Raw genomic sequence first — 13,133 nt, forward strand, 5'->3', positions numbered from 1 at the left:
AGTCACTGTGTGTGCAGCTTTATAGGGTTTACACTCATCAATGCTTCAAAGCACTCTACCCCCCAGCCCACTAAAGCACTTTAACAGAATTGGCAAATTCAGGGAAAAGCAATTTAAAGAGTATGGGGGGGCGTGGCATGACCAGAACCAGTACCTTTCCACCAGGAACCTTTCAGCAACTTCTCAGGACCTCAGAGTGTGCCTAGTCCAGTGGTGGCCAAACTTGGCTCTCCAGCTGTTTTGGGACTACAATTCCTATCATCCCTGACCACTGGTCCTGTTAGCTAGGGATGATGGGAGCGGTAGTCCAAAAACAGCTGGAGGGCCAAGTTTGGCCACCACTGCCCTAGTCTGAGCAGCTCCAGCTGTTCCCAAAGTGCTTTGCAGACTTATTGTGTGTCTCTGTGATGGTGTGGTAAACACGACTAAATCCCCATGGAAGCAAGCTGCTTTGTGTTACACATCTTCATGTGGTTGCAAACAAGAATATCCTGAGTGGTTTATTTGCAGCTACAAAGTGATGAAAAACAATTTCTAACAGATTTTTTTCTCACTACAAATTGTGACAAGTCTGGATAGCTCCAAGCCCTAATTGATTATACCAATGTATAGAGATAGAATGGAAATAATCCTAAACAAAGTAGGATGGGGGGGGGGGTTGTGGGGGGGGGGAGGTGCAGATCCATATTCTGTGAGTTAAATGGAATCATGAAAAGTGGCTCCACTCAATTTTGGGTAATGTGCCCTCCCTTTGACATTCTGTTGCACCCTACCTCATGTTGTTCAGAAGGGTTCTCTGATCACCCATTTTTGAGGGCCAAAGAGAGCTTAAGGGTGAAAAAGGGAAAGGCAAAGTCTCCTTAGCTTACTTTGCACTCATGTTCCAGGCCAACATGTGTATTAAGAGCAATCTCATTCTTGATGTGTCAGTTGTGCTTGCCATGTTCTTTGTAAAGTGGCAAATTTGGCTCTTTGTTTTACGTGCATAATGTATGCAAGACCAGCATTAGCTGTAGCAAACACAGCTCGTTTCATCAACAGTTGTAATTTTACCAAACCTCCCCCCACCCCGGATATACTGTCCTATTACCTGAACTTTAATATATTTTCCTCTGCAGGTTTTAAAATATAAATTACTTAAAGGATTAATGTATTATCCTCTGCTTGCAGTCAAAAAAGATCCAAGCCCAACTGAAGGAGCTTCGCTATGGGAAAAAGGATTTGATTTTTAAGGTGAGTTTGTCACTTGAGCTGGCAAAGGTATTTGCTTACAGGCAGAGTAACATTAAGGGAATATGGTCCAATGGTTTTATTATTCTAACCTGTGCTGGGGGGCAGAAATGACTACCTATCACCATACATATTCAAAGGGATTTGGAAAACTAAAGGGCAAATTTGATTTCTGTGATACATTGTCGAAAATGTCAATGATTTCCGCAGTTTTTCACTATGAAAATGTTCTTAAAGGGTGAAGTCTATTAATTCTAAATCTTCAAACCATCTAGCACTGTGTACTAACACTTACTTCACTGATATTTATATTCAGACTTCTTACACATCTAGCAAAGTTGTGATGGGTTTTCAATTATTCTCATTTATCACTTTCCCACTATTACATATTATATAGCCATGGAAGTGAAGTCACAGTTAAGGTGTTTCCCGTAGTCTAGCCTTTCTAAGCATAGAAGTGATAGTTTGTATATAATGCATACAGCTTCTTGAAACTGACATCACCTTCATGAGGTTTATAAGTTTTCAAAATATTGGATAAAAAATGACTCCGTTACAGAAGTTCAAAAATTGTGAAATGAAGAGCAAGACTCTTCTGTTTCTGGTCAATCATACTTTAAATCTTTCATTTAAGAGGCTGGATTGCTTTTTATTTCCATTTTATTTTTTGTAAATAAATCATTCCACCAGAGATTTCCTTTCACAGAGATGGTGAAAATCTTCTGTGTACTTATAAAGTTACAGAATTATTTCCCTTCCATTTTACTTAGTAAATGGGCACAACAGGGCCTGGGAACCTGTTAGCCTCCAGATTATGTTGGACTCCAACTCCCATGAACCTCAGCTTGCATGGCCAGTGATCAGGAATTATAGCAGTGCCCAGAAAACAGGAGATTGCACCTTCCCCCAATGGTACAAGCTGTACAACAGCACGTGTTAGTTGTAGCTAGTGAAGCCATAAAGGAAATACAATATCAGCCTGGCAAATGATACCCACATGCCTGCCTTATGCATGCAAAAATAGTGATAATGTTTTACTGCCACATTCATCTTCTACCTCGTGGATTTTCATTTGGATTTGAGATGCAGAACCTCAAATTCCTGTCTATAACGGGGTAGAGGTGTTCCAGAATGTGTTTTGAAATGTCATTTCTTAACAACAACTTGCATGTATGTTATTTGATGTAAAGTCTGTGGATTGACTCACCTCTTTGAGTTGCATGCTTTGCATGAATTTTATCTTTGCTTTGTGCTTGTAATCAAATTGTAATCTGGATTTTGTGTTAGGTTAATCTGTGATAGCTTGATGTCATGTGCAAGTAGTTTTACTTGGAAACATGCCTTGTAAGCATTTAGGAAACATCTGATGGCAGCCCTGTATAGGGAAGCTTTTTAAGGTTTAATGTTTTATTATGTTTTTATATATGATGGAAGCCGCCCAGAGTGACAGGGCCAACCCAGTCAGATGGGAAGGGTACAATTAATAATAATAATAATAATAATAATAATAATAAGCATAAGAACTGAACACTTTAGTTTAGATGTGTGTTCAGGAGTTCGTCTGAACATGGCTTGAAGCAGAAAATTATCCACTAAGATTGCCTGTGTCAATTCATTAGTTTCTGTTTAAGAACTAATTAACTGGGGTTTAAAAAGTCCTTCTTTCCCCCAAGCAAAAACTGATTCTGGGAAGCAGATTAAAGTGCTGTTCTTCTGGCAGAACACACTTGGCTATATTTATATACACAAGTGGTATATAAATGTTGGGAAATGAATAAATTGAGTGAAATTTGGGACATTTTACTACCCCAAATTACATTGGAGTTGATCTCTGAGTAGAAAAATATCCTGTCTGATTATCTATGTCTATTTCCTAGTTTTTCTTGAAAGTATTGTTATATGTTTGTGGGGGTCAATATGGATGCTATCCATAGATCCCTTACATATCTGTGATCCTGTATCTTTGAGGTTTGGAAACTAGTAGAAGAAGAAGCTGAATAATGCCCCTAGCTGGCCAGTTAAGTACTGCCATTTACATGGCCAAAGCGGTTGCCCTCTTGCCATAGAGACAAATGGGTGAGCCTTTTCCCACCTCACCTGACTAGATGCTGCATCATCCTGGGATGGAGAACAATAGGCCAATGTGGTCTCTGTGTTTTGGCTGATACAGTGGTACCTCCAAAGTCAAACAGAATCTGTTCTGGAAGTCCGTTTGGCTTCCAAAACGTTCGGAAACCAAAGTGTGGCTTCTGATTGGCTGCAGGAAGCTCCTGCAGCCAATTGGAAGCTGCAGAAGCCCTGTTGGACGTTCGGGCTCCAAAGAATGTTCACAAACCGGAACACTCATTTCTGGGTTTGCAGTATTCAGGAGCCAAAACATCCAAGTACCAAGGTGTTCAGGATCCAAGGTACGACTTTACTGAAAGTTGTCTTTCTATATACTGAATCCAAAGTTATGCATTTTGGGGTGGGATCTAGGAACCTGATGGGTAGGCAAGATCTGTTAGAGTTTAATGCAGCGAACCCTCCCACCATATATCCATATAACCATATGTACATTGACCTTCATTCCAAGGAAACCAACACTGGGTAAGCTCTGGAACCCCTGGAATCAGCAGCATACCTGGCCGCTCCGGCTCATGGAGCGATGCACATGCCGTGCACCCAGGGGCAAGGCAGGCCGCCCACAAGGGCGATTGTCGTGGTGATCCCTGCCCAGAAGGTGGCACCCAGGGTGGATCGCACCCCCTCACCCCTCCTTCCTACGCCCCTGCCTGGAATCTCTCATTGCTTTGAGGTTGGCGTGCACACAACAGTATTATAGCAATCCTGGATACTCTTAAGTACAACCCACCATGTTCACTGGAGTTCAGTCCCATTTGGGTTGAGGAGCATGAAAAGATTCTTTTTAATAAAGCTTGATCCTCAACAAGTACTTTTTTGCTTGGCTGTACAATCCAAAGTCAGGACCATTTTTATTTTTATTTTGTCAACCGCCCTGAGACCTCTGGATATAGGGCAGTATATAAATCCAATAAATAAAATAAAATAAAAATGAGCCCTGTGATCCTGCAAGTAGGGGCAAGTTTTTCATTTTGCTATTCATACCTCCACAGGAGGAAGCTCCACTGAGTTCAATGGGGCAAAAAAGACATTTCCAGTGTTCCAGAGCTGGTGTAATTTGTTCCCTGTTGGAGGGGCATGTCCTTTGTGACTTACGTAAATGTGCTTGATTGCACCCATGCCCAATAAGTACAGCAAATTTCTTATATTCTTTAGTGCTCTATTCAGTACACTGTCAATGAAAAGCACCCTATAAACTATCCTTCTATTGCTAATCATTTTTCGGATGAAGAAAGCTCTCAGAGCTTTTATGTGCCATTAGAACCTATTCCAGACATGTGCTCTATGTTGAAAATTCTATACGGGTGAACATAAATTCCTTCTATCATCTCATCAGCTTTTTATAACTTGATTTCTTTTCACCTGAAATTATTAAATCACCAAAAAAACACAAATGCAAACTGAGAAATCGCTGCAGATTTAGTGAAACAAAGCAACCCTCTATTTTTTACCATGTTCATTAGGAATACAGTCTCACTGATTTCAATAGAAATCATTTTAAATAAGTGTGCCAAATTATAGAAGTGTGAGTCATAACAGACAGCAGCAGAATCAGCTTAGTACTGTCGTTCTTAACTGAGAATTAGTCTCACTGAACACCATGGGATTTATTCCTGAGTCACTCCTCTGGGTCACTCAGAGGAGAAGATGGTGAAATGCAAACAGGGGACACAGAAATGGCTGAACTCCTCAATGCCTTCTTTGCCTCAGTCTTCTCCGATAAAGAAAACAATGCCCGACCTGAAGAATTTGTTTTTTTTTTTTTAATAAATATTTATTAAAAGTTTTTTTTTAATTACAATACAAATAAAGAAACAAAGTAACACATATCATAAACATATTTTCTTAACTTCTTTGGACTTCCTCACATCTCCCGCTCCTGCGTTCCTAATTTGTAAAAAATTAGCCAGCAATTTATCTCCTTAATTCCATTCTTGTTATCTAATCTTCCAATGTTGTGTCTCTAATTTTAGATATCGTTTGTTCAAACCTTAAAAATTTAAATTTAGCCTAATGATTATCCAAAATTTGTCTTTTCTTAAATTTAACTTATCTTCATACTTCACTTCATCTAGCTTAATGGTGCCAAGTTATTTAAAATCTAGCATCCTTCTTAACATTCATACAATTTACAGTATTTTTGTAGATAGATCTTGAATTTCTTCCAGTCTTCTTCTACCGTCTCCTCTCCCAGGTCTCGGATTCTGCCAGTCATCTCGGCCAGTTCCATATAGTCTATCAGTTGCATCTGCCATTCTTCCAGTGTGGGTAAATCCCAGGTCTCGGATTCTGCCAGTCATCTCGGCCAGTTCCATATAGTCTATCAGTTGCATCTGCCATTCTTCCAGTGTGGGTAAATCTTGGGATTTCCAGTGCTTGGCGACGAGTATCCTTGCTGCTGTTGTTGCATACATAAAAAATGTTCGGTCCTTCTTAAACACCCTCTGGCCGACAATACCCAGAAGGAAGGCCTCTGGTTTCTTAGGGAAGGTATACTTAAATACCTTTTTCAGCTCATTATATATCATTTCCCAGAAAGCCTTCACTCTAGGGCAGGTCCACCAGAGGTGAAAGAACGTTCCTTCATTTTCTTTACATTTCCAACATTTGTTATCAGACAAATGGTATATTTTTGCAAGTTTGACTGGGGTCATGTACCATCTATATATCATTTGCATAACATTTTCTTTCAAAGCATTACATGCAGTGAAATTCAGCCCAGTGGTCCACAACCTTTCCCAGTCCTCAAACATGATATTATACCCAATGTCCTGTGCCCACTTTATCATAGCCGATTTGACCGTTTCATCTTGTGTGTTCCATTTTAACAGCAAGTTATACATTCTTGAAAGTACCTTAGTCTTTGGCTCTAACAATTCCGTTTCCAACTTCGATTTTTCCACCTGGAATCCTAACTTTTTGTCAAGTTTAAAAACTTCTTTAATCTGAGCATAATGTAGCCAGTCTCGCACTTTATCTTTCATTTTCTCCAAACCCTGCAATTTCCAATTTTCTCCATCTTTTTCTAATATTTCCCAATACTTCGGCCATTCGGCCTCCATATTGAGTCTTTTCCGGGCCTTAGCTTCCAGTGGTGAAAGCCACCTTGGAGTTTTATTTTCCAATAAGTCTTTGTATTTTGTCCAGACATTAAACACTGCTTTTCTGACAATATGGTTCTTGAAAGTCTTATGAATTTTAACCTTGTCATACCATAAATATGCATGCCAACCAAAAGCATTATTAAAACCTTCCAAATCCAATACATCAGTGTTTTCGAGAAGCAGCCAATCTTTTAACCAGCAAAAAGCTGCTGATTCATAATACAGCTTTAAGTCTGGCAGGGCAAAGCCCCCTCTTTCTTTAGCATCAGTTAATATCTTAAACTTAATTCTGGGCCCGACCTGAAGAATTTGGAGCAAATGATTCAGCAGAGGAAACACAGCCCAGAATAACTAAGGAGATAGTACAAGAATACTTGGCTAGTTTAGATGTATTCAAGTCTCCAGGGCCAGATGAACTGCATCCAAGAGTATTAAAGGAACTGGCAGATGTGATCTCAGAACCACTGGCAGTCATCTTTGAGAATTCCTGGAGAACAGGCGAAGTCCCGGCAGACTGGAGGAGGGCAAATGTTGTCCCTATTTTCAAAAAGGGGAAAAGAGAGGACCCAAATAATTACCCGCCCAGTCAGTCTGACATCGATACCAGGGAAGATTCTGGAGCAGATCATTAAGCAAACAGTCTGTGAGCACCTAGAAAGGAATGCTGTGATCACCAATAGTCAGCACGGATTTCTGAAAAATAAGTCATGTCAGACTAACCTGATTTCGTTTTTTGACAGAATTACAAGCTTGGTAGATGAAGGGAACGCAGTGGATGTAGCCTACCTTGATTTCAGCAAGGCATTTGACAAGGTGCCCCATGATATTCTTGTAAAGAAGCTGGTAAAATGCGGTCTTGACTATGCTACCACTCAGTGGATTTGTAACTGGCTGACTGACCGAACCCAAAGGGTGCTTATCAATGGTTCCTCTTCATCCTGGAGAAGAGTGACTAGTGGGGTGCCACAGGGTTCTGTCTTGGGCCCAGTCTTATTCAACATCTTTATCAACAACTTGGATGATGGACTCAAGGGCATCCTGATCAAATTTGCAGATGACACCAAACTGGGAGGGGTGGCTAACACCCCAGAGGACAGGATCACACTTCAAAACGACCTTGACAGATTAGAGAACTGGGCCAAAACAAACAAGATGAATTTTAATAGGGAGAAATGTAAAGTATTGCACTTGGGCAAAAAAAATGAGAGGCACAAATACAAGATGGGTGACACCTGGCTTGAGAGCAGTAAGTTCATTGGGATATACCTATCTTAAAATTATTGAGAAGGGATGAGCTAAAGAAGTTGCAAGAAGCTTTAGGTCCATGTGTGTGTAACTTTCAATGCCTATCCTCATTGAGCATATTTTATTGGACTCGGCATTATATTGCATCATTGACTCAGGTGAGATCTGTATCTTTCACAGCCTAAAGCAGGAGCGAGGGGTCTCCCCACACCACACCCTCTTCCCAGCCACACCTCATCTCTCCTCATCTCTGAACCAGCCCTGCCTTGCACCTCTCTTTAATGTTTTGCATGGTTGGAATAGGTCTTTGAACTTTGACATTGCCTCTTACTGGCCTTGATGGAATGTTGCTCAGAAGGGAATGCCACCCTTGGGCTAAGAAACTTTGAAACTTTCCCTACTCTCTGGCCTAAAGCAAGAAGTCGTCTATAAGATGTTTCTCCTCCTCAAGAATAAGCAAGTGGTAGTGGTCAGGAACTCACCTCAACCCTAAACCTTTGTGCTTTTGACTCCCCATCCACTCCATTCCAGCTTTCAGTCCCTACTCTAATTAGCGCAAGGTCTGAAAAGCAGGGACTGAAAGCATAGATCACTCACAGTTGAATACCCAGAGCTAAGGTTGAGGGACATCACCCACTGAATGTGAGTATTAGAAGAGGCAACTGCTTCATTGAGCATCTCCATTTCTAAAATAAAAAGATCAAGCTTCGCCACTGCTGCTAGTGCTGACTCCATATGGTTGACCGCTCTCATGTTTATTCATACAAAACCAAGTGAAATCAATGAAGCAAAACAGTTGCAACTGCAAGCATTATGTCATCAAGTACATTTATTATGGGAAGGCTTCACTGCTTATTTTCCTATTCTTATGCCATTGTTTTATTTTATTGCCCCTCAGGCTCTTGGACTTTTTATTTAGATTTAAATTCTTAGGCTACTCTTTCGCCACATCAGTATACAAAGCAGTTGATTTATAAATCACATTTGCTGGGAGGAAGTTAAATTATTTCACCCATTCAATTCAGGATAGTTTCATTGGCCTTTAGAGGGCCAAGAGAAAATAAAGGGCTCAGGAATGCTGACTTTTCCAACTGAGGTGTGTTCAGTACTTTTCTAGAAAAATAGGTGTCGGTACTCACCATGAACTTGTTACAGTAAATGCCATACTTTTTAACAACAACCGAAAAGAGTATACCCTTGAGTACCCCCTGGAGAAGAAGAAAGCACTGGGTGTGTTCCTCTTTGAGCAACAGTGATCTGCAGTTGTACCTTGGTTCTTGAACAGCTTAGTTGCAGAACAAATCAGCTCCTGAACGCTGCAAACCCAGAAGTAAGTGTTCCGGTTTGTGAATGTTTTTTGGAAGCCGAACGTCCGAGGCAGCTTCTGCTTGGTTTTCGAACAGTTTCGGGAGTCGAACGGACTCCAAGAATGGATTAAGTTTGAGAACCAAGGTACCACAGTACATCATTTCATCCAAAATCTTATAGGACTATAGAACCACATGGAGACATATTTTGTTAATTGAGGGATCGGTTGATTGCCTTTTTCTCCACGAAGCTCAAGGTGGCATACAAGGTTCACCACTCTTCATTTCATCCACACAACAACCCTGAGAGGTAGTTTAGATGGAGAGGCAGTGAGTGGCCCAAGCTCACCCCAGAAAGTCTCATGGCTGAATTGGGATTTGAACACTGATCTTGAAGGTCCTAGCCCAACAATCTAACTACTATCAACATATATTCTCCATCTTCCTTCCTTCCTTCCTTCCTTACTTCCTTCCTTCCTTCTAGAGTTGTGTTGAAACCTGCTCTCTGATTTCTTGAAAGTTTTCTTCTCTTGTAAATGAGACTTTATTTTTTCTGTCGCTTTAGAGTACCCCACTTTAGAGTTTTGGTGGGTATTGGGCTGGACTTATCTAAAAGGTGTGGAACTAGATCTGACCAGTGTGCCAGAGAATTATCTCAGAACAACAGGAACACCAACAAAGACCCACAGGCATACACCACTTGCTTGCTGAATGAAAGGCCACCTCAAGAGGATATGCAATAGCAAAACCTGCACCCCATCCATGGGAATTTCACATAATCGTGTCCTCTGATCATTTCTGGTTGCAATTTCTTTTCCCACTCACTGATAGAGAATAGGTGGGGCTGTGGTCTGGCAAACACAGAAGATATTTTCAGCACAACATGACTTTCTTCCCTTCTCCTATTTTATTTTACTCTTAGCCACATGATGACCTGCTTTGGGCTTGTCTTGCATCTCATCACAGCTGGGTATTCCCCTTCCCTTTCAAGCTCCATTTGGCCTAGAGCTCAGGACAGTTTAAAAATGCACTACTAACTTTCCGAGATCTTCAGCATCTTAATTATCTCTAGTGTTTCTCCTTAGGGCATCTTCAAAGTCCCAATCAGAGCAAAGGCAAAAACACATAGCCAGCTTGGGCCAGAACTACAACCTTTTTTTGAAGTCAATTACAAAACCAGTCATTCAGTTTTTCAGTAATAGCAGCACCTGCATAATCAGCTTGAAGGACCCCTCTTGTTTGAAATGGCTGCAGAGCTGCTGCTGCCACTCCAGCTAAATTTATCTGCCTAACCTTGTCACACAAAATAACTTGGGTGACGTATTAAAGGTGCCATTAACTTCAAATGTAAGTCCGGAACCTTAAGGCCACCTCAGGGGCACGCAAAACTTTCCAAATTGGATTTTTTTCAGTTCATTAAAGATGTAATAACCTTCTTAATGCACAAGGCCACATTCAAAGCAGCTACAAAACAATAGAAAGACTGTTTCTAACATGTCAGAGATGAAAGGGGCTCTTGTTTCCTTCACAGGTTTATAAAAATAGCAAAGGAATCTTCATGTGAAGATGAGAGAGAGCTTTGATTCATTACAACCTTTAGTTGACCTATTCACCGGTATGGATTAATTATGGTTTTATAGACCATTAACCCAATATCAGTTCATAAATATTACATCATACAAGCAATTATAAATAATAATAATAATAATAATAATAATTTATTATTTGTACCCCGCCCATCTGGCTGGGTTTCCCCAGCCACTCTGGGCGGCTTCCATAAAAACCAGAGATACACTAAAATATCACAGATTAAAAACTTCCCTGAACAGGGCTGCCTTAAGATGTCTTCTGAATGTCAGGTAGTTATTTATCGCTTTGACATCTGATGGGAGGGCGTTCCACAAGGCGGGTGCCACTACCGAGAAGGCCCTCTGCCTGGTTCCCTGTAGCTTTGCTTCTCGTAATGAGGGAACCGCCAGAAGGCCCTCGGCGCTGGACCTCAGCGTCCGGGCAGAACGATGGGGGTGGAGACGCTCCTTCAGGTATACTGGGCCGAGGCCGTTTAGGGCTTTAAAGGTCAACACCAGCACTTTGAATTGTGCTCGGAAACGTACTGGGAGCCAATGTAGGTCTTTCAAGACCGGTGTTATGTGGTCTCGGCGGCTGCCCCCAGTCACCAGTCTAGCTGCCGCATTCTGGATTAGTTGTAGTTTCCGAGTCACCTTCAAAGGTAGCCCCACGTAGAGCGCATTGCAGTAGTCCAAGCGGGAGATAACTAGAGCATGCACCACTCTGGCGAGACAGTCCGCGGGCAGGTAGGGTCTCAGCCTGCGTACCAGGTGGAGTTGGTAGACAGCTGCCCTGGATACAGAATTGACCTGCGCCTCCATGGACAGCTGTGAGTCCAAAATGACTCCCAGGCTGCGCACCTGGTCCTTCAGGGGCACAGTTACCCCATTCAGGACCAGGGAGTCCTCCACACCAGCCCGCCCCCTGTCCCCCAAAAACAGTACTTCTGTCTTGTCAGGATTCAACCTCAATCCATTAGCCGCCATCCATCCTCCAACCGCCTCCAGGCACTCACACAGGACCTTCACCGCCTTCACTGGTTCTGATTTGAAAGAGAGGTAGAGCTGGGTATCATCTGCATATTGATGGACACCCAGTCCAAACCCCCTGATGATCTCTCCCAGCGGCTTCATATAGATGTTAAAAAGCATGGGGGAGAGGACGGAACCCTGAGGCACCCCACAAGTGAGGGCCCAGGGGTCTGAACACTCATCCCCCACCACCACTTTCTGAACACGGCCCAGGAGGAAGGAGCGAAACCACTGTATAACAGTGCCCCCAGCTCCCAGCCCCTCTAGACGGTCCAGAAGGATGTTATGGTCGATTGTATCAAAGGCCGCTGAGAGATCCAGCAGAACTAGGAAACAGCTCTCACCTTTGTCCCTAGCTCGCCGGAGATCATCAACCAGCGCGACCAAGGCAGTTTCAGTCCCATGATGAGGCCTAAATCTATATTAAAACTTGAATATATGTCTCCTACCCTTCTTTTTGTCACTATTTCCCTTCATCTGCATTTTAAATTTAGGGGTCTTTTCCAGGATGTAGGCTTCATTCTGTGTCCATTATTTATTTACTTAAAACATCTCTATTTTGCCTGTCATTAAATAATATCAAAGGCAGTGTACAATAAAGCAATTCAATACAAAACAATTAAAGTTTAAAACAGCAAATCACAATTGTTGCCCACATGCACGTGGCATATTTTCCAGGAGCCAATCCCCCACTTGGAATAGCATACAGAGTCCAGGTGTGGGCTGAAAATAGCCACAACTATATTGGAAAAAACAACCCCAAGGTTTAGTGTGTTAGATGGCTGCCGTCAGGGAGCTGACTGATAATTTGAATCCACCTTTGCATGGGTCATTCCAGTGGTCCTAGTCTTCAACTGGAATCTGCACATGAGCTACTGCTGGTGCTATAATGTAGCATCCTGACAAGACCCCTTATGCGGTCCTTCATTTTTGTATCTGTGATCCTGCCCAATGACTACTCACAATCACCACTGTGACAGCAGAAGAATAAGAGTTATAAATGTAATGAGATTAATGCAAGGGCCTTACTCCAGGGAAGGAGAACAGCCCACATCACTAAGACCACTTTCTTAATATTCTTGTTTCTTCATCGGCTTGTCTTCTAAGAAATCCCTGTGCTTTCCCTACATATTTGCTAGAGAGCACATACGATTAATGGAAAGTTATGGCTGAGGAAATATTCCATCACTGAAATCTGTACAAGACCCATGGCTTCTATGTTGGCCAGAGGGTGTTAAAGGACAGAACTTTTTTCATGTATGCTACAACAGCAGCAAGGATACTTGTCGCCAAATATTGGAAAACTCAAGACTTGCCCACGCTGGAAGAATGGCAGATGCAACTGATGGACTATATGGAACTGGCAGAAATGACCGGCAGATTCCGAGACCTGGGAGAGGAAGCAGTGGAAGAGGATTGGAAGAAATTTAAGGACTATCTACAAAAACATTGTAAATTATATGAGTGCTAAGAAGGATGCGAGACTGAAAGTAACACGGCTCCATTAAGCTAGTTGAAAAGAA

At 42.0% G+C, this 13,133-nt stretch overlaps 1 protein-coding gene across 4 annotated transcripts in view; it reads left to right on the forward strand.

The window, feature by feature from the left end:
• LUZP2 (leucine zipper protein 2) overlaps positions 1 to 13,133 on the forward strand; it is a 349,517-nt gene that overhangs the window by 252,379 nt on the left and 84,005 nt on the right. For all 4 annotated transcript variants that reach the window (XM_081835527.1, XM_081835525.1, XM_081835526.1 and 1 more), the window contains one exon: positions 1,171 to 1,233. In XM_081835527.1, coding sequence (XP_081691653.1) covers positions 1,171 to 1,233 — 63 coding nt within the window. The remainder of the gene's footprint in view (positions 1 to 1,170; positions 1,234 to 13,133) is intronic.

This window comes from Podarcis erhardii (genome assembly GCF_964252035.2).
Source record: "Podarcis erhardii genome assembly, chromosome: 1".
Classification (NCBI taxonomy): domain Eukaryota; kingdom Metazoa; phylum Chordata; class Lepidosauria; order Squamata; family Lacertidae; genus Podarcis; species Podarcis erhardii.